This window comes from Podarcis tiliguerta (genome assembly GCF_965153285.1).
Source record: "Podarcis tiliguerta genome assembly, chromosome: 8".
In the NCBI taxonomy this organism is placed as follows: domain Eukaryota; kingdom Metazoa; phylum Chordata; class Lepidosauria; order Squamata; family Lacertidae; genus Podarcis; species Podarcis tiliguerta.
The window spans coordinates 72,567,038-72,594,107 of NC_139541.1; the positions used below are offsets into that span (position 1 = coordinate 72,567,038).

The following is a 27,070-nucleotide window of genomic DNA, read 5'->3' on the forward strand; positions in this document are numbered from 1 at the left end:
CTGCCGCCCCCCGCCGAGCAATGAGCTCAGAGTCTCCTTTAACGCAGACACGCTCAGAAAAAAAACAAAAAACACGGAAAACATCACAGCCCCAGGAGAAATGTTCACCTCCTTACCTGTGGCCAGTCCAATTTTTTTTGCAGTAAAGCTCAGTTCCCTCTTCGGAGACTTTGCTTGCTGGTCTCTTAGGCTTTTCTCCGCCCAACTCTCTTTCTCTCGCTTTTATTCCCTCTCCCGCCCGATCGTCGCACTAAAAAAAGCAAAGAAGAAAGCGAAAGTACGAGAGAGGACGAGATTGCAACGCATAGCGAGAGTCGTAGTCCCCGCAAGAGGGAGCTCCAAGCAGCCTGATTGACAGCGGTGCTGCTGCCTTTAAATGGGAAGGTCCCAAAGGCTCACTCGTGAAACTTGAAGCATCCGAGATGGTTAATCCTTTACCTCTGCCGTAGTTGCCTCTGTGCCCGTCTCAGCAGCTGCCGCGTTTTCTCCACTTAAGCCCCACATGGCCCTGATTTCATGGGGTTGATCTAGATGACCCTTGGGTTTCCTTCTAGATCTGCAATTCTACGATCCTATGACTTTCCAGAGCCTGACGCTCCTACTACTGCAGAGTACATTGGAGTCTTTGCAAAGGACGTTAGAAATTTCAGGAGCGGCGCGAAATGTTTTGGCACCTGCAAAGAAGCAGAACGGGTCCTATCGCTTGTCTCAGCTGCTTTGAGGTTTATTGCAATTAAGCAGGACATAAATGCTGCAAAATAAACAGTGTTGTTCCACCACACTTTCTTCACAGCGTGGATGCTTGCGGCTCATGATATCGTTGATGTAAAAGTAGCAACATTTGTACCATGATGTATTTATTGCTTTAAAAACCCATTACAACAAAGGTGGTATCTAACATCGATGGTAACAAAGCTTTGTGTACTCTCTGGCCCCTATTAACCAGTGCAAATGAGGACAATCATGCAGGCAGGATAAAATCTGCCACTCACTCCTGATATTTGGGTAGATCTTCTGTAATTCAGAGCAGGGCTTTGAGTCTGACTTCCCCTGTTCTGTGGAATAGCATTCCTGCACAGATACAACAGGAACCCGCTACCCATAATTTCTGGAAACAACTGGAGATGTTTTCATTCTGACAAGTTTTCCCAGGTGGATGAATAGGTTGCTGCCATGAGTGTCTATTTAGCATTCTTTGGGAACATATTAACTTTTTTTTCTGGGTTGTTTTTAACTGCTTTTCAGCTGTGTTCATTGCATTTTGTACACTGCCTTTTGGGGAAGATAATAATAATTATAATCATAATAAATAGAACTCCTGATGAATTTTCATGAGAACTTTTTAAAAAAGGAAATAGCCAGCTGATATGGAGATGGGAAGAGCTGAACTTAAGAATTGGAAAAATGAGAAACTGAGAGAAACTGAAAATAATAAATTTGCCCACTTCCCGCAGGAGATCTCTCCCTATGCTGAAGGAAATACTTGCTGACATTCCCCCTTCTACACAAATGTTAATGGCGCAGGAGTCCCTGTCCTCTTTTTCATCTCATCTCCCCCTCATCTCCTCTAAAATCTGCTCTGGAAGGTTGCTCCCAGCTGGGAAGGTGTGCAAGTCATTTGCTTGGGTGAGGAGAAAACATGATGCACACAGTGATGTTGAAGCTGGAAACTCCTCATATGCTTCAGAAGAAGGATTTTGACAAGCTGGAACTTGTACAGAGGAGGGTGACCAATCAAACCTCTGGAAACCAAGCCTTATGGGGAACAGTTGAAGGAGCTAGGTAAGTTTAGCCTGGAAAAGAGGAGATTTAAAGGAGATACGATAGCCATCTTCAAATATCTCACAAAGAAGAGGGAATAAGCTTGTTTTCTTCTGCTCTGGAGCGTAGGGCCTCAAATGGCTTCAAATTACAGAACTGCACATGAGGAAGAAATAGTTTGTTTTTTAGAAAAGTTCTAATATTCTGCAGGCTTTAGAGCCGGCATGAGAAGCTGGCTTTGCAAACCAGGCAGGCAGGAAGGACACCAAACTCCCTCAGAGTGATCCTAGACTGACAGCAAAGCCTGTGTCTTATCTGACACCCTCAGCCTTAGGGGACATCATGCAAGGCCCCCTGGCACTGCTCCCTTCAAGGGTTTCTGCAGCCTCACGCAGAGTGACTTGCCTTTCCTTCCCCCAGCCTTGGGAGCTGGACCTCTTCGCCACCCCCGCCCTCCGACTCTGTTGCTGATTATTTATTTATCCTGCTTAATCTTAGAAAGGGGGAGGGAGCTGCAGCTTTTTGTTATCTTGGATCAGAAATTACATCCTGTTTCCAAGTTTTCCTCTCCCCCACGCTTGACCAGTACACAGCTCTGCTCAAACAGGTGATTTCTGAGAAAAGGAAACCCAAATGAGTCTCCCTAGTTCCTCCTCCTTGTAAATAATTTCTTGGACTGTGCTGGGTCATGACAGAGAGCAAAGGAAGCAGAAATTTATCCAGCCTGAAAGCAGAGGAGGAGAATGCAAAGGAGGTTTCCCCCAACAGTCAAAAGAACGAATTTGTTTGGAGTCTTTGTATCATGTCATCCCATTTCTCCTGAGTTTTGATGCAATGTGATCCCCACATGACTGGCTCCAAAGGGCAGAAAAACTGAAGCATATGGGGTGGTGTGGGGTAAAAACTGGAGCCCTATGCCTAGGATACCCCAGTTATAGCGTTCCCCAAAGAATTCTAGGTAGTTAGTTAAAGGTGCTGAGAGTTGTTAGGAGGCCCCTATTCCCTTCACAGAAGTACAGTTCTCAAAAGTGATTCAGCAGCCTCTTTAATCAGAAGTGCCTGGGCACTATTTTTGCCTGCAGAGCTGAGCCGCGATGGGTGAAAGAGGGAGAGGAGCTGGGGAGCACAAGAATGACTTGCGCACAGTTATAGAAGCCAGCTCCCAGGGGCCAAGATATGGAAATATTTTATTGGAGGGGGGCTGCTGCACATCCTGTGATCTAAGAGGTGAGGCAGGGCTTACCTGCCTCCCCTCATATTTTAAGTTGGCACCCCAGCACACAGTCCTGTTACCTCTGCTGCTTGGCTCCCTCTCCATCCCCAAGCCCAGCAGCAGCCGTGTTCCTGCTACAAGGGCAAGGGCAATCCCCATCAACTTTTTTGGAAGGGGGCGCCCCTCAAATATGATGTTTGGAGGGGAAACACATGTAGACTCCTAACTCTGTGGTTAAAGTGGTTATCAGAGGCTGTCACAGGGAGAGGGGCCTGCTCTGAAGCATGCTGGGCAAGTGTAAACCCCATGAGACCCCCTAGTGTGCCCCCCAACATTTTCTCCCTAGGGGAGGGGGGATACGAGCAGCTCCTCCTATTCAGCAAGAGGCTACTGCAGAGACATTCACTCTCTCCCACTGTTTTGTATTGCTTGCTTTTACAAATGTAATTGAGCATCAAACTCTGCCCTCAGCATGGCAACCCCAAATTTCCAGAGCTTGTTTCCGTGAGCTCATCACTGAGGTAGACACCATGTTTCCTTCCCTCTTGTCCGGCTGTATACTTGAGCTGCCTTCTTTCACTGCTCCAGTAGATTCATGTTTGAGAGACTCCCTTGCATGGCAGCCAACTCCTAGGGGCTGTTTCATGTATGTTGGAAGGTGCCCAGGCTGGCTGGCGCAACCCAGTCAGATGGGCAGGGTACAAATAATAAAATGCTGTCATTGTTGTTGTTCTGAGTCATTTTGGATGGTGTTTGGTGTTGTTGTTGATTGAATTTATATACCACCCTATACTCGGGGGTCTCAGGGCATTTCACAGAATAAAATCAAGATATAAAACCACAAGATACCAAATAAAAATAAAACAACAGAACAATACACGCCCCCCAAAAAACACATTTTAAAAGGGCATAGGATGTAAATCGGACCAGCCAAAGACCTGGTTGAAAAGGAATGTTTTTGCCTGGTGCCTAAAGGTGTATAATGAAGGCACCAGGCGAACTTCCCTGGGGAGAGCATTCCACAGACGGGGAGCCACTGCAGAGAAGGCCTGTTCTTGTGTTGCCACACTCCAAACCTCTTGAGGAGGGGGCACACGATGGAGGGTCTCGGAAGATGATCTTAGGGTCCGGGTAGGTTCATATGTTGTTGTGACTAAAAATATATAAATTGTTTTTAAAGATGGGTTGGTTGGCCTGATCTGGTGTGATCTGGGATTGCCTCAACATAATCTGACCCAATCCTATGTTGCTACAAATTGGCCCAGTCCAATTCATTAATTGGATTGGGCTGGATCTGATGCACAGCCCAAGTGAAACGTGTTCTTAAATAAACTGAAATTTTTCTTAGCTCTAGAGCCCCTGCTGCCATATTGTCCCAAGTCTCTTTCTCAGTTGCCGTAATTCTCCTCATGAAGTTCCATTCTCAGCGCCACAGAAACTTCAACATGGAACATAAGTCCCTTGCAGTTTGCTCTCAGCTGTTCAGAAAGCCAAAACAGTGTTGTAAATCAGATGGTGTTGGGCAGAGTCTGACAAGCTTGTGCTCAGACCCACCCATGAAAATGTGGTATCAAATAAGTATGGAGGAAAGTAAACCCACTTAACTTCCTCCACAAAGATCCCCTGGATTTTGGTAGGCTCAACCCAATTTGTAGTGTCTCCTATGCCTGCAAATTTCACCCACTTTGGCCAAAAGGGATTATTTGATTCCTCATTATAATGAATGGGAACACAGAGCTTTATTTGGTTAGAGTTGTGTGGAACCCAAAACACAGATATAAACAGAGAGAGTACAGAGTAATTAATGCACAGATACTTGGTCACACCTAGTGAGTTGGAATGTGTTTGTCAGGAGTGCGTGCAGGAGCCTGGCCCTGTGACTGGTAGGGCTTTGCAGAATTGGGGCCTTCCTGAGTTTGGCCTGGAAGGGCAAAGCGCTGCTGCACAGGGGAGGCTTGACAGAAGACTCGTAGCACCTGGTGGCAGGGGCCAGGAGGGCTATATAAGACCAGCATTTCCTCTACCCCGGTCCCGACGTACCGAGCCAGGACTCCGACTGCCTGTAACCTAGACCGTGACAGTCTTTCGCTATTTGTCAATAAAAACTATATTACTTTGTCTGTTTGTGTTGGCAGCCAGTGGGGGAACATTTCAACCTCCAAGGCTTTAAAGCTGTAAGGCTTTACAGAAAAGTTGCATTCTGAGGAGGGCTAAACTCATTCCACAAATAAGAGCTGGTGTTGCTGACCCCCAGCTTGATGCATAGCCAATGCATAGCCATCTCTTAGTGTAGCTGCTAGTAGCTGGCAGTGTAACCATCTCCAACACCTGGAAAAACTTGGATTTTTATCTCAGCAGCTGGTAAAATCACGTATGGAATATAACAATCTCAAAAACAATTGGCTAGTGCTTGGAATGAACAAGTTCAATGTGCACTGAATTACTTTGAAAAATATCTGAACTACATGTGAAAGTAGTTCCCATAATTGCTGGGCAAACTGAACATGAATTAAGTTGGGTCAAAATGAAGAATGATTTCTGGCTCATCTTCAAGTTCATTGTCACTTTATAAGTGCTTTAGAATAGTTCTACAAAAAAAAAATAATTGCCAAGGGTAATTTGGATTAACTTGAAGTGAACTGAACATAAAGAGAACTGGTTTGTTTCATAAAGGGATGAACATGAATGGGAATTAGTTCTTTTACGGACATGTTGAACTTGAACTAGTTCCAAGCTCTGATATGGACAGAGACCTGATTTGAAGTCTTGTTTCTTCTGATGATGTCGTCTCTGGTTTCTTTGTTTTCTCAAAAACCAAGAAACAAAAAAATGGAAAATAAAAAGCACATATCCCTCAAAAACAAAACAAAAACAAAGAATGAATAAGATGCACCGATCTGGAGTTATTTGTGGCAGGAGGACACCCAAAACTCCCTCTACTCCAACTATGTTGAAGCTGAACCAGTCTTTCTCTGTTTCATAGCATCCCAAAATACAAGGAAATTTGTGGGTATGTGTAGGCTTATTTCCAGAGAAAAAACCCTCCCCAAAGGCTCAGGTTTCCCCTACCCACCCACCCAGCTGGTGAAGTAAAGAAAAGATTAATCATTACAAAAAGGAGGCTGAGAGAAAACAGGCTTGTGGTTCAGGTTAGGACACCTAAATTTGAACTGTTGCCTATAGCTTTCCATTGCCTGGATTAAATGATTTTTTAAAAACAAAAATTAGAACAGTTGGGGAAATAATTGCAGTAGGGAGGATTCAGAAAAAAACATTTCTTAAAATTTTAATATTTATTATTTCATTGAGATTAAGTAAATAAGGCAAAAGGAAATAATAGAAATCAAAGGAGGAAGAGAGTACATTAAAACATTTTTGAAAGCAGCAACAACAAAATAACCATAAAATATACTAAAGGCTACAAAACTCTATAGTATATTTTTTGCATGGATAAGCATGTCTCGCAGGATCCCACCCAAGACGATATCTGTGTTAGATCTTGTTTAATTTCAACTGCTTTAGATTTTGATATCTCCTCATTAAGATCAGTAACTTTTTGATCCAGGGCTGTAATTTTAAGATTCACCTTTGCTAAATTATCCTTCAGACATTAATTCTGCATCACAATTTACTTAGGCGTATCAGCAATAGAACTCTCTGAAGCCATTTCTCTTCTCTTCTTTCTTCCATTCTTTATGTTTTGCTGCTGCAAATTTGCTGCAGTTAGAGGGGGAGACATCCATCGTTTTAACCCTGACAGGTAGGAGATAAGAAACCTCTAAACTGGATAAAAATTGTCCAGGCAGGCTACTGATTAAGCGTTGTTACAACAGGGCTTCCATATGTCTGGGATTCATCCGTTGGAAGTAGTGTCCAAGCAGAATTCTTGAAAATTGGTAAAAATGTCTGTGAAATGTCAGAAGTGTTGATTTTTTGGGGTGAATCTCCTTAAAAACAGCTCAAAAACCTTTTTTTGTTTTTGGGAGATTTTGGCAAAAAAAAAGCTCATCAACTTTGCCCTCCCCGTCTCTATAACTTTGCCCCCCCCCCCCCCCATAAGTGAAAAGCTCAACAAGTTTTGTGTCCGGATTTTCACTTTTTGAAATAAGGCAACCCTACGAGTGCTGAGCTGAAGAGTAATAAAGGGAGCATGCTAGGATGCCATGTTGCAAGGCCAGAAGACGAACTTGTGAAGAAAGCAACTGGTTGATGCTGTGGTAGAAAGATGAGATAATGCATGTTGTACCTGGATGTCTCTTCCCAGGTGGATGTATTGGCTGTTTACTTGCGTCTCTTGGGCTCAGCAGCCTTTGCCTGAACTTCCTCTGCATCTTTCACAGCGTTTTCCAAGAAATTCTTCAGCAAGTAGAATGTGGTAGCAAAAGAACTGCCCCCACCATAGAGAGACCCCAACACAGGTATGAAACCCACAGCCAGCTCTACCGCTGTGATTGCTCCCCAAATTGCTGACCTCTTCAAGACATCCATGACGAATTCTGTTGTGATCATACTGGTGCTTGGGGTATGTTCAATAGCAGATTTCAACTCCTCAACAGGTTTCCCCACACGATTTGCTAGTATATTGAGGGAATCTTCATCCAAGCCAAAAACTTTGCAGATATCCCTCATTGTCGATACCACAATGGCAATATCACAACCAAGCCAGAGGAATGGGAGAGGAATCAACCCAACAGAACAACTCACCAGGGCTTTTTTCCATATCAGGCTTTCCATAGCAGCCTTTTTCTTTTTAATGCTATCTTTTGTTAAAATTGGTAGAGACATAATTAAAACATCTCTCTTGATTTCATCCTGTTCCTTTTCAATAGTGTCTTGAAGCAGGGGGAAATCATACTTGCTCAAATCCCACTTTGACATCAGAAAGACCCTTGGAGAAGACTCACCTAATGCCTTCAAATTATCATAGCTATCTTTCCGTATAATGTCAAGTGTCTTCTTCTCAGCCTGCATCATCTCATCGGTGTCCTCCACATTGATGCCTTTTGACCACCTGTAGTTTTCTATATCGACATCCACTTTGCTGCGCACATAGTAGAATTTCTTCTTATTTTTACGGATCTCAAGAGCCAAGTTGGTGTCATCCTCAGTGAAGCGCCCTGAGGCGATGATGATGAAAAAATCATACTTGCTGAAATTGACCTTCTTTAGGTATTCCTTTGCACTAAAATTATTTGTTCCAATTCCTGGTAAATCCCAAATTTTGAGTTTGGGGAATGTGGGGTGTGTATATTCTTGTGGCACCATTGTTGTTTCTGTCACCCCCGTCAGAGCTGCACCCTCTCCATAATCTTCCATTCCTCGCAGTGCATTGACAAAAGATGATTTCCCGACACCAGTTCTTCCTGTGATGGCAATTTCCAACGTGATGTTATTTAATAAATTTGACAGCTGTTGAGCTTCAGCTAAAACAGCTTCAAATGGTTTTTTCTCCGAAGCAGACTTCACTTCAGCTAGGTCTTTTTTTAAGGTTTCTTTTGTGATTGCAGGATCCATGACAGTGGCTCAGTTTATCTGAGAAGGAGAAGAAAACTCTAATAGTTAAATGATAGCCTTCAACACACTTTTATGGACATATTTACAATCCATGGTTTATGGGGGGGAATCAATTTACATAGGGCATATCTCTAAGACCAGTGGCTTGTTTGAGCAGCAGCTGGTAGTATTTCAATAAAGTGAAGAATTGTCCTTGTTGTCAATCTCTCAGAAATCTCTATGTGCATGCATTCACACATAACCCTTAAAACATATTTGTGTGGGATGTGGATATTTTTTAACTCAAATTATTCATTCCTCTAGAGATGTGTCTAAAGGAAGCATTTACACCCCACTAAAGATTCCCATTTTTGGATAAAAATAAATAAAATTAAATTAAAAATAAATAAGTGAATGCACTGTGCATATCCCTAGTATATTCTGGCCAAGTCTTGCCCTGCCACTTTCACAAAAGTCACCATAAAATGAAGAATATTTTTAGAAATGTCATCAAGGGGGAGGTGAAAAAAAGGAGCCAGAGGGTCGAAATAAGTGATGCAGAAATTGCCCAGAAATATTCTTAAAGGGCAATACTTAATACTGGGAGAAATATCCACATTGGGTTCTTGTCAACTAACCTTTACTCAGCGATGACTCACTGAAATTAATAACCATGCCTAAGATCCATTAATTTTAATAAGTCTACTCTGAGTAAATGTTAGTTGAAGACAACCCATTCTCAGCAACATTATCTTGTCCTGAAAGCTATATACATATAATGAATAAATAAATAAATGAAATACAGCTATAGGGAAAAAGAGCTATGAGGAAGTTGCAGAATCATAGCACTGTAGAGTTGGAAGGGACCCTGAGGATCATCTAGTCCAACCCCCTGCAATGCAGAATATGCAGCTGGTCCATACAGGGATCGAACATGCAACCTTGCTATCCAGGCTCATCAGGCAGCACCTACCCAGAACCAAGAGAAGCTCCAGCATCTTCTGTCCTGCCCTGCCTCAAACCCTTGCCATGCAGTTTTTCTAATCAGAAGTGGCGCACAGATACAATTTTTACACACCAGCAAGTGCTGGGACGCAGCCATGTTCCTGCTGCTTTGTTGAAGGGACAGGGTGGGGTCTGTAGAGGGATATATTGAATTAACACGCGAAAGGGAGGCCAGTGGCATTGGCTTCAGGGCAGTTACTTAAATCTCTTATGCTTTGCTTCTGCACTAAGGGGCAGCCCAAATGTTCTCTGCCTCTTCAGCACTCAGGGCATTGTTTGGAGAACAGAAGTTGCTGTATTCCTCTGTTCTGCACCCCATTCCCTGCTCTGACAAAGAGGGTGGGGTCATGAACTGCATTGCAATGCTGAAAGACGCCTTTTATTAGACTCGGGCGCGGGGAGGGAGGAGAGGGGGACACCCTTATAGTAGCACAAGCTCTGTTTGCTCCCTGGTGATGGCATGTCATTTATTCCCTTTGCCACGGGGAAGAATTACAAGCCTTTGACAGAATTACAAGCCTGGTAGATGAAGGGAACGCAGTGGATGTAGCCTACCTTGATTTCAGCAAGGCATTTGACAAGGTGCCCCATGATATTCTTGTAAAGAAGCTGGTAAAATGCGGTCTCGACTATGCTACCACTCAGTGGATTTGTAACTGGCTGACTGACCGGACCCAAAGGGTGCTCATCAATGGTTCCTCTTCATCCTGGAGAAGAGTGACTAGTGGGGTGCCACAGGGTTCTGTCTTGGGCCCGGTCTTATTCAACATCTTTATCAACGACTTGGATGATGGACTCAAGGGCATCCTGATCAAATTTGTAGATGACACCAAACTGGGAGGGGTGGCTAACACCCCAGAGGACAGGATCACACTTCAAAACGACCTTGACAGATTAGAGAACTGGGCCAAAACAAACAAGATGAACTTTAACAGGGAGAAATGTAAAGTATTGCACTTGGGCAAAAAAAATGAGAGGCACAAATACAAGATGGGTGACACCTGGCTTGAGAACAGTACATGTGAAAAGGATCTAGGAGTCTTGGTTGACCACAAACTTGACATGAGCCAACAGGGTGACGCGGCAGCTAAAAAAGCCAATGCAATTCTGGGCTGCATCAATAGGAGTATAGCATCTAGATCAAGGGAAGTAATAGTGCCACTGTATTCTGCTCTGGTCAGACCTCAACTGGAGTACTGTGTCCAGTTCTGGGTACCACAGTTCAAGAAGGACACTGACAAACTGGAACGTGTCCAGAGGAGGGCAACCAAAATGGTCAAAGGCCTGGAAATGATGCCTTATGAGGAATGGCTAAGGGAGCTGGGCATGTTTAGCCTGGAGAAGAGGAGGTTAAGGGGTGATATGATAGCCATGTTCAAATATATAAAAGGATGTCAAATAGAGGAGGGAGAAAGGTTGTTTTCTGCTGCTCCAGAGAAGTGGACACGGAGCAATGGATCCAAACTAGAAGAAAGAAGATTCCACCTAAACATTCGGAAGAACTTCCTGACAGTAAGAGCTGTTCGACAGTGGAATTTGCTGCCTAGGAGTGTGGTGGAGTCTCCTTCTTTGGAGGTCTTTAAGCAGAGGCTTGACAACCATATGTCAGGAGTGCTCTGATGGTGTTTCCTGCTTGGCAGGGGGTTGGACTCGATGGCCCTTGTGGTCTCTTCCAACTCTATGATTCTATGATTCTATTCTATGATTCTAAGAAGGGCAGCCTTCTCGAACATCATTATTAATAATAATATTATTGTTAATAATATGATATGATATATGATATCACAATAGCTATAATGTAATGGTTAATATAATAACAATAAAAATGTAAAAAAAATAACAAATAAAAGGTAAACAACAACAGCAACGGCAATTGTTTCTGCCAGCCCCACCAAGCGAGAAGCTCAGAGTCTCCTTTAACGCAAAGAAGCTCATAAAGAAACGGAAATCATTCTAGAACGAGGAGAAAAGTTCAACTCCTTACCTCCTGCCAGATCGATTTTTTGCAGCCAAGCTCAGTCGTCTTCTTGGAGGTTTTGCTTTGAGGTTTCTCGCGCTTTTCTCCGTCCTGCTATCTCTCTCTGCCTCCCTTTTATACTCTCTCCCTCCTGATCGTCACACTAGTAATAGCAAAAAAGAAAGCGAAGGTAACCAGCGAGGATGAGATAAGATCTCAACAAACAGCCGAAGCCGCATTCCTGGCCAGAGGGAGCTCCAAGCAGCCCGTTTGCCAGCGGGGATGCTGCCTTTTCTGGGATCGCCTGTGGAAGCATCCCATGTGGGCAATCCTTCACCTCTGCTCTTGTTGCCTCTGTGCCAGTCTCAGCAGCACCTGAATTGTCGGCACTTAAGCAGCATGGCATTGATGAAAGAGGACTACCCAGAACCTGGCCTTCCAAAGGACCGTAGAAATTTCCTAGATTTTTTTTTATTAAAAAAACCTTCTAGTTAATAAGTTGCATTCATTGGTGTGCTCTGAGCATGAGTATATTGGATAAAATCCTTAGGCTGGGGTGTAAATGGCAGGCTGGGGGAGCAGAGCAGTGCTATGAGGAGAATTCGGCTGCTCAGGGCATGTGATGCCCATGGTTGCACAACCAGACGTGCATCTGCAGTACATCAGATGCGCACTGGGCACAGACATATTAATATAAGAATGCAATGACAACAAGGTTCTGCCTCCTATATGAAGTGCATCAAGTTCTTTCTTCCAACCCCCTCTATGCATAGACCTCTCCTGTTATTTGCATTAAAAAGATGGGGGGGGGGTTGGCAGTGAAAGGATTGCATTAGCATGTGCAGAGATACTTTGTTCTGCGTAGGGAGCCCTTTCATCACTAACTTGTCTACTGAGGGCCTCCTGCACATCATTGATCACGTGACCCATTTGCACTGCAGAAAATTCTGAGAATGGAAAAGTATCATAAGGGATGTTATATTGGTTCACATGCTCAGACCTGTCAGGTTTCATTGTCAAGGTCCATAAACTCACAGATAGGCTGTGCCTTGTTGTAGCTGTGCACTGAGGATCAGCAGTGTTGACCGTCTATCGCCAGTTTTGATCTTCGATCAGTTTGAGCAGAACTGTGTTGCTGGGCTGGCGTGGGGAGAGGAAAACTTGTAAACAGGATGCAGTTTCTGCTCCAAGATCTTTTCCCATCTACCATGGCCACATTCTCACACTCTCCCCACATGGCATTTTAGAAGGCCTCTTCTAAAACCATGTATCAGTTTGAGACCACCCCATCCTCTCTGATCTACACAGTTACACCACTGCTTGTACGAGTAGCAAACAGAGAATGACAACGAGGCAATGAGCCCCCATTGGTCTGTCATCTGAAGGAAATGCCCTGTGGTAAAGTTCTCTTGAGCTTTCTACTAAGTAGCAATGAGGCAAACATGGAATTGGAACTTGGACCTAGGGCACAGACTCACTTGACATTGCGGTGAGCCTCAGGCCTGGAAAGGGTGGAGGCTATAGAAAATCATAGGTAGTCAGAGACTGTGTCAGCAGCAGTAAGTAAAAGCTCATGTGACACAAGGTAGAGGTGCGCATGCCTGGCTTTGTGGCAAAAAGTATGCAATCAAATAAGAGATGATGCAAGCTGCAGAACACCACTATATAAGGGAATAAGTGTAATCGGGGAATATAATTGGTCAGGAAAGGTTATGGTAAGGGGAGAGGGGTATAACAGAGGGGGCTTACCAAGGCTCAGGCAATCCCCCTGAACCATACTTCTGTACAGAGCCAATAAACGAACTTCTTCTTCACCAAACGCCTCATGTGTGCGACTCTTTGGAGGAACTTAAGTGAGAGCTCAGATTCTCCTGCAACAACATGAGTTCAGCCATGATGCATCCCTACTTGGCCTCTGCTCAATTAGTCCTTAGGCAACACAAGCCACCTATTCTCACCTTCTTAGCTAGCAGCTGCCAAGTCTTAGAAAAGGGAATTCTGTAACCTAGCATACTGCAACTGGGAATTTTGATGTCAAAATTCAAAACAGGAGGGAGGGGGTCCAGGCAGCGAGCAACCACAGCCTCTTCTGCACCTGTTTGTTATGCTCAATGCCTAGCTGAGGGCAGACCACAGATTTCCTGTTGCTCTCATCAACTCACAAGAACGAGAGAATCAGTCTGTTGAGCTCTTCTAGCTCTTCTGCCACAAAGTCCAGAGAGGACAGGAGAGCGCGTGAGCAGCTGAAGTGAGAAGACAAACTACCCTATCCTCCTATCCTCAAACAACTGTTTGTCAAGGATCTCGAGGAGCAAGTAAGTCTTAACAGAGGTCCTTCAAAGTCTTTCTCTCCCAGCCTGCTTTCTCCTTGCTCAGCTGGCAGGCTTGTGATCCCAATGATGTTAGATCTCCTGCTGCTCTTGAGTTTCTCCCCTAAGCTTAACAGCAGCATTGGGGGGAGAGGGATTATCGTCAGAATCATGGGATGGAGAGGGAAAGTTTCAAACTGTCCTCTGCCTGCAAATCCTTTCTGTCCTGTTGAGTTGACTGGGGAGTATCTGAGAGTGTTTAAAAGGAGGCTAGACAGCAGAGGTTAACAGTTATCTGAAGCCCCCCACACTGTCCATCCCCCTTTGCCCATGAAACTAGACAAACTATTTGGAACCTTCCTTTCTCCCCTCTCCAACATGGCTGATCAGTGGAAAGGTACATTGTGAGCCTCATAAGACTAGGCCGTTGGACAAAAGCAGTCTGGGAGGTGCAAATGGCATGCTTCTGAAGCATATTCCTCTCTCTCTCTGCCGAGCAGTGGCAAGAGCCTGTGGGGTTCCTGGCATGCACCCAGGGTCTGTGGTCCTTTGGAGAATTGAGACACGGCAGGGGGGTCTTTTGCCACCACTTACTGGATGCTGTCGAGCTTCCTGAATAATCTAGCTGAGGATGCTGATAGGGTTCGAAAGAAAGCCCTAGGACTGGAAGAGTGTGAGGCAGAGCATCTCAGGGCCAAGTAGAACTGGCACAAGACATGATGCAACCCTAGGTGGAGTTGTAGGAGCTGCTGCTGCTGCTGCTATTGCAAGTCTTCCCACGTTGGCACCCCTTTTCTTACCCATTTTGGCTGGTTCTAGAGACAATGGAGCAGACCCTATAGCTGATTTGCCTTACCGCAATATGACACAATCAAGCTTTTAAAAATAGGAATAAAAAGCAATAATTTTTGTAAAGTCCTTTGGAGACAAGCATGCCAGACAGGTACACCACTGCTCCCCATTTCCTGTATGGAACCAAATACTCTTATGAATTGAATTGGTAACATAATGGTAACATATTATGATTTCCCCTCTGAATAAAGCAAAAGTGTCACACTGCCTGCTCTCCTTTCCCCTTTTCCTTTCAAAATACTTTGCTGACACGAATGCAACAGCCCCTCTTTTCTCCCTTGCTTTGCAGAAGAGGGTCATCTCTCAAAGGGAGACATTCTGGGTTAGGTGGCCAGAGAGAGTTGCCTGCACCAACATGTTTCCACGGGGGGTAAAAATTGTTTTAAAACATAGTTAAAAGTTTGAGGTTAATAAAGAAAGGATTGGAACCACTTCAGACTTTTTGTTATCACATTCTTTCAGACAACAACAAAATACCCCAAACTATTGTAATATGTCTTAATGGCATTTGATAGCCTTACCACCTGAGGGGTGCAAATGGCATGCTTCTGAAGCAAAGTTAGAAGACCTCCCCCTCTCTCTGCCAAGCAGTGGCAAGAGCCTGTGGGGTTCCTGGCATGCACCCAGGGTCTGTGGTCCTTTGGAGAACTGAGACACGGCAGGGGGGTCTTTTGCCACCACTTATTGGATGCTATCGAGCTTCCTGAATAATCTAGCTGAGGATGCTGATAGGGTTCGAAAGAAAGCCCTAGGACTGGAAGAGTGTGAGGCAGAGCATCTCAGGGCCAAGTAGAACTGGCACAAGACATGATGCAACCCAAGGTGGAGTTGTAGGAGCTGCTGCTGCTGCTATGGCAAGTCTTCCCATGTTGGCACCCCTTTTCTTACCCATTTTGGCTGGTTCTAGAGGCAATGAGGCAGACCCTATAGGTGACTTGCCTTACTGCAATACAACACAATGAAGCTTTTAAAAAACAACAACAATTTTTGTAAAGTCATTGTCACAAACTCTCAGATTTTTCCACCTACAGCTGGTTCACTGCTTTGGACAGAAATGGCCGCACCAAACTAGTCTCTTGACTGCTGGAGAAGGCTTCCTGTGCGTGCTTAGCTTCTGCTAGTCTGGCTGGGGAGATTTCCGTTTGTTTTTTTCTCCAAATGGTTTACAATGAAGAGGAAACAGAGCCACCAAGTTCAGGTTTCTCTTTCTCAGAAATCAGCCTTTTGAACAGAGCTGTGTGCTGGCGAGCAGCCAGGAATTATCAGCAACAGAACACCTGGCCCTAAATACATTGCTGCACCAGTGTATTGTTTGTGGATCATAATATATTGGCTTAATGCAGGCATCCCCAACCTGCGGCCCTCCAGATGTTTTGAACTACAACTCCCATGATCCCTAGTTAACAGGACCAGTGATGAGGGATGATCGGAATTGTAGTCCAAAACATCTGGAGGGCCGAAGGTTGGGGATGCCTGGCTTAATACATCTCCCTCCTCATCCCCATGAAGTTCCACACATAGCCCCTTCCCCAGACTTGGATCTTGACTTCTGAAAGGTCCCAGTCAGAACCACATCACATTTCAAGCTGCTTTGTCGCATTGTTGTTGTTGTTGTTCTTCAGACCCATGTAAATGTCAGAACAGAAGAGTTCTGCTGGATCAGGCCAATGGCCCACCAAGGCCAGGCTCATATTCTCAGAACAGAACTCAGTTCACTGTGAAACTACTCTGCCTCGCTTCCTTGTTGGCTGTTATTCATAGTTCGGAAGGCAGAGGGAAGCGAAGCCTGCTTTCACTGTCACTGTAAAAAAATTATTTCAAAGCGTGCCTTGTACCTTGTATGGTACTTTTCTAGATGCTAGAGAAAGCAATCCTCTCAAACAGCTGTCCAACTTGTCACCTTAAGGGAGTTGCTGTTTTTCCAAAGAGCGACAGGCTGCCAATGGTAAACAATTTTAATTTGCTGATTGTAAAAATATTTCTATGCTGCCTTTCAGCTCTAAAAGGAGCCACCCTAATTAATTCTGACTCTTTCTTTCTTTGCTCACTTTCCCATATTTCAACCATTTCTACTATGTGAACTGTTGCTTGAAAGGACAACAATCAAATATACAGTGAGTGGAACCTTGGTTCTTGAACTTAATCTGTTCTGGGTTTCTGTTCGACTCCCGAAACCATTCAAAAACCAAGGCACGGCTTCCGATTGGCTGCAGGAGCTTCCTACACACTCAAGCAGAAGCCACGTCGGACGTTCGGCTTCTGAAAAGCGTTCGCAAGCCAGAACACTTACTTCTGGGTTTGCAGAGTTCAGGAGCCGATTTGTTTGACAACTAAGCCGTTCGGGAACCAAGGCACCCCCGTATACCAGAGTTTCTCCAGGAGAAACACTCACCAGGACAGGAAGTCCAATTTATGAAGTTTGAAAGCTTCTCTTCAAAGCATTGGAGCCATTTCAGGGGGTTTAGGCAGGAAAACTGAGAGGCAGATGAAGCTGTACAGGTATTCCAAGAGCATTTGTTGAAGCTATTTACTTAAGGCTTTGTAATAACTATAGTGTTTCCTGGACCCCAATTTCTGTAAGAGATTCCTGGGGTTCCAGTGCTTACCCAGAACATGGTTTCATTGGAATGTCAATGGAGTTAAACACTAATGTGAGTAGTTTGAACTGGGCCTCTAAATGAACTGGGCAACCGATGCAGCTGTTTTAAAAGCGGACTTAGATGCAGAAGGCATTAACTGCTGCAATATTTCTGTTCTTGTTTAGGTGTGATGAATCTCACAGAAGAGCAGCCATGGCTTGCAAGAGCAGCAAACAAGACACATTAGCTCATATGAATCAGCCATCTGGCAAACGTACCCTTGATACCACCATCGTAGGGGACTCAGGTGTCGGCAAATCATCCCTGGTCAATGCCCTGACGATTTCCCCCTCCTACATGTACGATTTCCCCCTCCGGCAGAGGACTCTGCAAGATGAATGTATTGATCTCCAGAGGTGTGCCTTACTACCACCCCAGGACCCAGGAAGGAAGATGCACAATAAGTATCTTGGTTTCAGCTGAAGCCAAACTTTATTCAATTACATATCTTCAACTCAATATGAAAGCAAACATGTGTAATGTTTCTTTATTCTATGCTATTGTGGCTGTACCCTTATAGAAGGATGCAGAGACCATACCTGCCCTCACCTTCCTCTTAATAGCAGTATTGTGGGGAGAGGGATTATCATCGGAATCATAGGATGGGGAGGGGAAGTTTCAAACTCTCCTTTGCCTGCAAATCCCTTCTGGGCTGTTGAGCTGACTGGGGAAGCTGCTGAGAGTGCAGAAAAAGAGGCTGGACAGCAGAAGATAACAGTTAACTGAAGCCCCCTTCCCGATTGCCGATGAAACAAAAAAGTGAACAATAACTGGCTGTTATCCACATTAACTGCTCCACTCTCATTAAACCCAATGCATGCACACACAGTGTGTGACTCTGTATGGGCAGAGACTTCAGGGGTGCCAACACTTTGCTTGGATGAGGGTCACTGGAAACTGTTGTCTCTTTTTGATATATGGTGCTGTGTTTGTGCGTTGACTGTGCACTCTCACACACCACCTTAGCACAAGTTGGAAGGGCTCACAGCATTCACACTCCAACAGATGTTAATTCCCTAAAAGGTTTCTTGCAGGGGAAGAGTTGCAGCACGGAGAGTGGGTCTGAGTAGCACCGAGTCAAAAACAAAAGAGGAATGTAAATGGGTAGAATTGATGGTAATTGCAGTCAGACAGGTTATAGCAAGTTGTTGGAATAATGCAGAAGAAACAGATGTGAACCAATGGAGGAAAAAACTGAATATTATAATTTTAGAATATCTAACTGTGAAGATACACAGAACGAAAGGGTTTAAGGTCAGTGAGAAAGGAGAGGATTGGTTTGAGAAGATATTGAATTATTTGGGTAGGTTTGAACAATTTGGGGCAATTAAAATGCTAAAAGTTAAATAAACCTTGTGGAGGGAGGAGTGTTAATGTAGAATTGTACATATGGTTGATTTGAATATGTTATTATTGATTATGTATACCCAATGTATAAGCCGCCTGGGGGGTTTCACTGTATGTGTTTTGGTTGTTGATAATTAAAAAAAAACAAAAAACTGCCAGGATCTCTGGGAAACGCTGTTTCCCAGGCTCCTAATTCTTGTATCTCCCAGGGGCCCTGATGCTAAACCCATTTCTCCTGTATTATCCTAGAGGTCGCAACAAAGGGTGGTTGCTGAAAGATTCTTTTGCAATCTTCATCTAAAATCTGTTCCTGAATGTCTAACTTCCAATATTCTTTCAAACTTTCCTTTGGTGATTCCCCCTTGTCTAATAACACCTTATACAATTTTGAAACTATTTTGTCCCTATCTGTCCTATATCCTTTCACTAATTCTTTGAAGGGTGTAATAATTCTTTTACCACATTTTTAAACTTCTTCTTCCTTTAGCAGAGAGGAAATTTGTCTTTTCTGTAGCCTTTTATTTTATTCCAAATACCACTTTCCTGTTCCACCGTACCTTCTATTCCCCAACTTTTCTCCATCTCCCTCCTCAATTGAGATCTCCTTTAATTTATCCCCTACCTCCTTTGGGATGAGCTCCTTTAACGGGGCCATTTTATCAAAATACCACATTTTGGTAAGGGGAGGGAGGCCAGGAAAAAGCTCCCTTCTCCACTTCTCCCATACCCAGATGGACCCCGTAAATGTTGATATTTTATCTACTTCCCTTTTCCTCCTATCGAATATTTTTATTTTCCCTCCTACTACTTCCAAATTCTCCCACTCAATACACCCCAAATCTTCCCCCTGTTCTCCCTCCAACCAAATCATAAGATGTCTCAATTGGTAGGCTTCGTAATATAAAACCAAGTTGGGAATCCCCCATCCTCCATCTTGGATCCTATGATACCTATATCTACCTGCCGCCCTTGGTTTCTTGGATGCAAAAACAAACCTATCGATTTTCCCTTGCCACCCTTTCAATATCCATTCCAGTATGTGCCAGGGTAATACATAAAAAAGATACGTTAATCCGGGTAACAAGAACATTTTAATTAATGCAATTCTTAAACTAATTAATGCCTTCCTTTTCTCCCATATTTTCAACTTCGACTGAATACTGCTCCAAGTTTTTTTATAATTGTATTCAAATATTTTCTTCAAATTTTTAGTTATCCTTACCCCTAAATATTTTACCATCTTATTTGCTATAGGAATACCCAATAATTTAGAGGCTTCTAGTTGAATTTTAAGTTTCACATTTAAACACATCATTGATGTATTAAAATTAACTTTTAACTCTGATACTTTTGAAAATCCTTGCAAAATTCTTTTTAACGGCACCACTGCGGTCCCCAGGTCCCTAACCGTCACTATCACGTCATCCGCATACATTGTCAATAACTCCCCCTCTGCCCTTCCTTTCCCCGGGATTTCAAATCGTTTAATCTCATTATTCTTTTTGAATTTGATTGCTAATGGTTCCAATGCTAAAATAAAGAGCACGGGAGAAAATGGACATCCTTGCTTTGTTTGGACCAGTTAGCACTTGGGCGTACCCGCCCCTCCCCCGCCGACCCATCAATTCCTCCCATTGCTTTGGACTCCGTATATATTGCCTCAACCACCTGTTGAAATTCCAATCCAAATTTATATTTCTGCAATATCTTTTTCAAATAATTCCAACCCACCAAGTCAAATGCTTTATATATATCCAATGACATGAGAGTGAGAGGCAAATGTTCATTTTTCGCTAAATACACCATACCCATCACCTTCCTGACCGCCTCTACCAAATACAGTTGAGGCACTGCTGCAGAACTCTAGGTGTAATGGAAGTTGTAATGTGTGAAAGTGTCTGCATATATGTGTGTTTTGTGAAATTCTGGGCTCTGATATGCCTTATGGCAAACCCTTTCAAGTGTGGGTACAGTAACCACAGTGAATTGGATCAAGGGAAATATTTGTTTTTAAGAAAAATCTGAACAGAGCAGAGGTGCCTCATTCCGTGCGTTGAAGTCACACGGTTCATTTACCAATCGGTGTGTCCCTGTGTCTTACCAGGGAGGAGGGGTGGTGCAAAGTGGTGGAGAGACCAGCATGGTGCAGACACACCAGCCAATCAAATTCAATGCTCCTACCAGAGCATGAATGGAAGCTTCCACACCACAGTTTATTGAGGACTTCTTGCTGCTCATATATGGGAGTTGTTGAGTGTCTACAGGAGAATGTTCTCATCAAAATGCCACCCATTGCTATTTTCCCATTTAATCTGGATTTACAGTTTCCATGCAAACCCCAAGAAGAAAACATCAAACAAACAAAACAAAACACCCAGGGAAATGGAAAATCTGGATTAAAAGTGGGAACAGAATGTGAAATGGCATTTTGATGATGGTGTTCTATAGACACTGAGAAAAGCATATATGCAAGAGCAGCAGTGAGCATAAATGGAAGTTCCATGTAGAAGAGCCCACAATGTCAAGATGTGAATCTGGTGGGGTTTTTTTTTTTGGGGGGGGGGAATATTCATATTTCACTTGAGTGTAAATCATCACTGAATTTCCCAGCTGGATAGACCACTAGTATTGCCAAAGTCTTTCTGAATTCTCCCTTTTTCTTTCTAGGATGCTGTCAAATAAAAAGAAATTCTTAGCATTCGTTGAGTTTATCAAGTCTCTTCAAAAAAAATGTAGACATAAAATCAGACCCTGCTACATATTTCAATGAAGTAGTCAAGATATATGAGAAGACTTTCAGTGATGGTGGAATGAAGGAAGCAGCTTCAAAAGTAAAAAAGGAGCTGGAGGAGTTGGAAAATATTGAGCTTGACATTGCCATCACTGGAGAGACGGGCTCTGGGAAATCATCCCTCAACAATGCTCTCCGAGGCCTGAAGGCAGAAGATGGTGGTGCTGCCCCTGTAGGAGTAACAGAAACCACACGGAATCCAAATGCTTATTCACATCCCGACCATCCCAAAGTGAAATTTTGGGACTTGCCAGGAATTGAATCCTCAGGTTTTTCACCAGAGAGTTACCTTAAGAAGGTGGATTTCCCCAGATATGACTTCTTTATCATTGTAGGTTCCACAAGGTTCCAAAATTGCCACATTGAACTAGCTCAGGAGATCCAATGAATGAATAAGTTGTTTTATTTTGTACGCTCCAAAATGGATATAGATATGTCCAGCATAAAAAGGGATTATCCTAAAACCTTCAGTGAAGAGCAAGCCATTAAAATGATCAGGGTTGAGTGCAATAAGAACTTGCTAAACTTCAAGGACTTCAGTCACCAGAGCTTTCTGATCTCTTCCTGGGACCTTGCCAAGTATGACTTCCCCCACCTGGTGGAGACCTTGGAGAAAGATCTGCCCAGCCTGAAGAGAAGTGCATTCCTGCTCAGCCTCCCCAACTTTTCCTCTGAGGTCATAGAAAAGAAGAAATCTGCACTGAAGAGTCACATATGGAAAATATCCCTGCTGTTTGCTTGCATCAATGCTATTCCCCTTCCAGGCCTTCCTCTGGCTTGTGATGCTGCCCTCTTGTGTGGCTCCATGGTTGTCTTTTACAAGATATTTGAGCTGGATGATGGCTCCTTAGCTAGGCTGGCTAGATTGGCCAGGAAGCCTGTTGAAGAACTGAAGGCCATGATTAAGTCTCCTCAGGGGAAAGAAATCACCCGGGATCTTGTCATGAAGAAAATAATCCATACTTTACAATGTTTCCTCCCAGTTTCACCAGTTAGTAGCTTGGCAAGTGCAGGGGTGTCTTTTGCCACCTCTTATTGGATGCTATTGAGCTTCCTGGATAATCTGTCTGAGGATGCTGAAAGAGTGAAGAAAGTCCTAGGACTGGAAGAGTGTGAGGCAGAGCACCTCAGGGCCAAGCAGAACTGGTACCAGACATGATGCAGCCCAAGGTGGAGAAAGTAGGAGATGCTGAAAGGGTTCTAAAGAAAGCCCTGGAACCAGAGCTCTAGGCAGAGCATCCAGGCAGGTACAGGACTTGATGCAACCCAAGGTGAAGTAAGTAGGAGTTGCTGCTGCTGCAATGGCAAATGTTCCCATTTTGGCACCCCTTTTGCATACCCATTTTGGCTGGTTCTAGAGACAATGGAGCAGACCCTATAGCTGATTTGCCTTACCGAATTATGACACAATCAAGCTTTTAAAAATAGGAATAAAAAACATCTTCCAATTTTTGAAAAGTCTTTTTGGAGACAAGCGTGCCAGACAGGTACACCACTGCTCCCCATTTCCTGGAACCCAATACTCTTATGAATTGACTTGGCCAGGTTTAATCAATGCACCCTTAGAGATTCATTAAACATGTTGTGTCCACAGTGAATGCTATTTTTAATTAATACTTTTTAAATATGCTCAGATGTAAACTAGACTCATTTGTCATATTGATGTAACATGCTATCGAATCCTCTCCATGTAACCTTTACCAAGATAGGCCTTTAAGAAAGAGATGTGTTTAATTTTGATGTAGTTTTATTAGATATTGCTAAAATTATTTTCTTAGATGATAGTAGCCAAAAATCAAAATTACTGTAGAAGTTGAAGTGTAGGTATTTGGGCATATATTTAGTTTTCATGACGTTTTCTGTGAACTGCATTGAGACCTCTGGGTATAGGGCGGTATATAAATTCTAATAATAATAATAATAATAATAATAATAATAATAATAATAATAATGTTGCAGATTTTAATTGAGAAAGCTTAGGGGGGAAGACCTCCTTCAAAGGAGAATTTTGAAATAAATACCCCTTCCTTGGAGCATCTTTCTCTCATTTGGCCCATGTAATATTTTGCTTCCTGTCCAATTCTAGCCTTGCTGATTCAGAAAATTATGATTTAGTTAAGATTTAGTCAAGGTTTCTCAGCCTTAACAATATTTCAGATTTGTAATGCTAATATATTATACTGTTTTTATGTTATTAACCTCATTTATCTTATTTTCTGTAGTGCTCGATTAAGTTCCACCAGGTAAAGGAAAGGTATGTGCTATGTGCCTGAATACTCATCCTTGAATACTGAATTTTCTGTGTTGATATGAAGGGGGGCTAATTTCGTCATAAAGGGAACTGAGATGAGAAACTGGATTTCTTCGTCGTAGAAATTGAGCTCACAATTCCCCCCTGAACAAAGCAAAACTGTCACACTGCCCACTCTCCTCTCCCCCTTTTACTTCAGAAATGCTTTCCTGGCACTAATGCAGCAGCCCTTCTTTTCTCCCTTGGTTTGAGGGTCCTCTCTCAAAGGGAGACATTCTGGGTTAGGTGGCCGGGGAGAGTTGCCTGGACCACAGGGGCTAGAAATTGTTTTATAACATAGTTAAAAGTTCAATATTAATAAAGTTAAGGACTTGCAGCCATTTTGAACTTTTTGTTATGGCATTCTTTAAAACATGAGTCTGGCTTCTTCATTCATTCTGAGGATAGTAGAGCCTACAGACAATTTGGGCTACGAGGGATTTTGTGAGCTTGGGTTTTGCATGTGTGATTTTGCTTTTTTGGTTAAAGCACACTGAAATATAATGGTCATGGCCCACTGCAGCAGCTCAGGAAGATGCATGGCTGGTAGTTGACACTTTATTGGCAAGAGAAACACTGACAGCAGCTCCCACAGGGCGACTTCTTCTGCACGGAAGCCACTGCTGCTCATTCCTCTTCAAGCCCCTCCTGGTTCTAGGAGATGGCGGAGCAGGGGAAGGTGGGGAGTCAACTGGCCCATCCCTTGGCTGAACAGTTTCTTCTTCCTCCACCGCATCCTGCCCTAACTCTTCTTCTTCCTCCTCTGCCTGGTCTGGCTGCTGCCTGCCCGGTGGCTCCCAGCTCCATAAACCAGTGGCTCCCTTTCCCGGGTCAGCCTCCTGGCCCCCTGTCTCCGCCACATTCACAATCCCCAACATCTATTCTCTGAGGAAGAATCAACCCAAGACGTTATGTTGCCTGAGGTGAAGGGCAAGATGGCCGCTGCTGCCCCTCCCTCCATTCCATGGGCAGAAAGCAACTGGATCAGCCATGGAATGACTTTAGAACACTGGCAATGGAGCCCTCTCCTCTCCTCATGTGAGGGAAATGGCCTTGGGGGACTTAGGCAGACTGTTTCCAAAGGGTTAGCCATGTCAGTTTGTTGAAGCAAAAACAGCAAAGGCAGGCCCTCCAAGTGTTCCTATTTTCCAAGGACGTCCCTGATTTAGAGACGCCGTCCTGGTTTCTGATTTGATCCTGGAACGTCCCACTTTTCCTTAGGATGTCCCTATTTTCATTGGAGAAATGTTGGAGGGTCTGGAGTTATCTGATCCCTAAGCCGCCTGAAGGCAATCTTATATGGGGAAGTTATTTTAAAATGTTTAATGTTTTATTATTATTTTATATTTGTTGGTAGCTGCCCAGAGTGGCTGGGGCAACCCAGTTAAATGTGTGGGGCTAAAAATAGTAAAATTATCATTATGGAATGGGACGTCCCTGTTTTCACCGGAGAAATTTGGAAGGTATGAAAAAGGTCCCATGGCATCTTAAAAGAGGAGAGTGGCTAGCGGGGATCCTCAAGGGCAATGGTTAGGGATAGCCGCCACCACTGGGCTTCCTCCAGTATGCACACTCTCAGCACCTGCTACCTGAGGCAGCTGCTTCACACTGGCTAATAGTAGAGCTGGCCCTGTTGGGCTAGACCAAGAAAATGGCAACACCCGGTGACAGAACATGGAACAAGCCTTCCTGAAGATAAAATAGAGGTTGGGTGGCTTTGTGGAGCCCCCTGTTCAAACAGCCAGTCCTTCAAATTTCATCATGCTGGGGGTAGCACTAACATTGATCTATGGGCCTGATCTATCCAGACCTAAATGAATTTGTGTGAAGGCCAGGGCTGAAGAGTTAGGGAGTGAATGCCACATGAAATGCCATTCCCTCACTGAAACAGGTTGCATCATTTTAACCCCCCACAATGAAACAAATGGTCTACACCTCCCATTGTCAACCACGAATAGAGTGGTAAATTGTGGGAGGGGTGGTTCAGTTCTGTCCTAATCCCACAGTATAGTAGTATTTCACCTCAGTCTTTCCAAAGCATGTAATGCTTCTGCATGGACATTGACGCCCCAAACATCTGGAAGGCATCAGTTTGAGGAAGGCTGTAGGGATCTTCCATATGTCCTTTTTATTGAGCATTCATATCTGAGCTCATATTGGGGTGATTATATGTGATCCCACTTTCAGTACCCTTTGCATCTGCAAATGTTTTGGGATGGTCATCCTGCTTCATTTGCAATAGGCACAGACTCCTTGTTTCCTGCTAAAGCTGTGCAATGTTTTCATAACACAAATGTTCATGGGTGGGTGTGTTGCCCACTTTTGTCACACTACAGAGCAAGAGTGACCTTCCAGATGGCAATAATAACCGAGTGACATTGGGAAAGTGTTGCAGAACTATTAATAGAGTGGAATGGTATCTGGATGGCCCACTATAAACACCCCCCCATGCATTATTACTGTGTCGATGACATGTTGTCTCAAGGCAAATCTAAAAAAATGTATTATAAACACTGACAACTGGGAAACACTGGCCTGTGATTGCTCCAGTTGGAGAACAGCCTTTACCAAAGGTGTCATGGGCTTTGAAGACGCTTGAACTCAGGACGCAAGGGAGAAATGTGCTAAGAGGAAGGCACACTTGGCAAATCCACACTGTGATCTACTCCTGCCTGGAAACCAATGTCCCCACTGTGGAAGGACGTGTGGATCCAGAACTGACCTCCACAGTCACGGACTCATTGTTAAAACTGTGTTTATGGAAGACAATCTTGACTTCCGGGTTGGCGCTTCTGGTAATGGCAGATTTCCTCCATTTCGGAGGAATCCGCTCCTTGGAAATCAGGGTCTGACCGCCACGGCGAGGCCGAGACCCGCTAGAAACCACGGGCGGAAGAGGCCCGTGGACTTGGGATTGGGCAGGTACCTTTTGCGCCTCCCCTACTCACGGGGAGACCCAGTTTCGGGGCTCCGGAGCGACATGGGGTGAGCGGGTACATCGAATCAACCGCTTCTTTCAAGGAGTGAAGCCGCATTGCTGTTGCCAGAAAGGGCCGACTTTTCCTGTGGACATCTAAATTTGGCATTTGAACATGAAGGTCTAAACAGGAAGTCCGGCTTCCGTTTTGTAAACAGATCAAAGCAAAGACGTCGCAAGCTAAAGCCTGGGAAAAGTACTCTGTAAAGTATTAAATTTTCACCATTTAAGGTATTGAATACCCCCTTGGAAGCAGGGGAAGAGGGGGGAATCTTTTGTGGACGGTTTAAACCTGCAGGAGAGTGAGGGAGACGAGATAATTTACCACTGTTTCGAGCCTGGGATCGGGCTGTCAAAAAGTTTTATGATCTGAGAAAATTAATAACTGGGAATGGAATACATCCTGATGGATGGTTGAATAAGAGATATATATTTT

At 43.9% G+C, this 27,070-nt stretch overlaps 4 protein-coding genes and 1 pseudogene across 9 annotated transcripts in view; 1 reads left to right on the forward strand and 4 right to left on the reverse strand.

The window, feature by feature from the left end:
• The window catches only part of LOC310684498 (interferon-inducible GTPase 5-like), a 55,996-nt gene extending 55,541 nt beyond the window's left edge, over positions 1 to 455 (reverse strand). For 2 of the 3 annotated variants that reach the window (XM_083455739.1, XM_083455737.1), the window contains exon 1: positions 439 to 454. The gene's annotated coding sequence lies outside the window, so the exon portion shown is untranslated. Of the gene's footprint in view, positions 1 to 438 lie in introns of all 3 variants that reach the window. The other variant, XM_083455738.1, reaches the window with a different exon arrangement.
• Positions 1 to 11,592, reverse strand: part of LOC310684471 (interferon-inducible GTPase 5-like) — a 30,628-nt gene extending 19,036 nt beyond the window's left edge. Inside the window, exon 1 of the mRNA XM_083455679.1 lies at positions 11,457 to 11,592. The gene's annotated coding sequence lies outside the window, so the exon portion shown is untranslated. The remainder of the gene's footprint in view (positions 1 to 11,456) is intronic.
• The window catches only part of LOC310684499 (interferon-inducible GTPase 5-like), a 38,331-nt gene that overhangs the window by 4,388 nt on the left and 6,873 nt on the right, over positions 1 to 27,070 (reverse strand). The window contains exon 1 of one of the 3 annotated variants that reach the window (XM_083455741.1): positions 117 to 266. The exons of 1 other annotated variant lie outside the window; for it this stretch is intronic. The gene's annotated coding sequence lies outside the window, so the exon portion shown is untranslated. Of the gene's footprint in view, positions 1 to 108; positions 267 to 27,070 lie in introns of those variants that run through there. One more of the 3 variants, XM_083455743.1, reaches the window with a different exon arrangement.
• On the reverse strand, positions 6,249 to 8,489 carry LOC310684472 (interferon-inducible GTPase 5-like). The gene is made up of 2 exons (XM_083455680.1): positions 7,178 to 8,489; positions 6,249 to 7,127 (listed from the first exon to the last, which is right to left on the reverse strand). Exon 1 carries the CDS (start codon positions 8,486 to 8,488, stop codon positions 7,256 to 7,258), a length of 1,233 nt encoding a protein of 410 aa, XP_083311806.1. The 5' UTR covers position 8,489; the 3' UTR covers positions 6,249 to 7,127; positions 7,178 to 7,255.
• Positions 17,311 to 27,070, forward strand: part of LOC310684385 (interferon-inducible GTPase 5-like) — a 56,800-nt pseudogene continuing 47,040 nt past the window's right edge. Inside the window, exons 1-2 of the transcript XR_014515493.1 lie at positions 17,311 to 17,633; positions 21,244 to 22,546. The product of XR_014515493.1 is annotated as an interferon-inducible GTPase 5-like (transcript). The remainder of the gene's footprint in view (positions 17,634 to 21,243; positions 22,547 to 27,070) is intronic.

Bases quoted from the DNA above. Each gene is read 5' to 3' on its own strand.
- LOC310684472 (XM_083455680.1), bottom strand. From the start codon at position 8,488: ATGGATCCTGCAATCACAAAAGAAACCTTAAAAAAAGACCTAGCTGAA.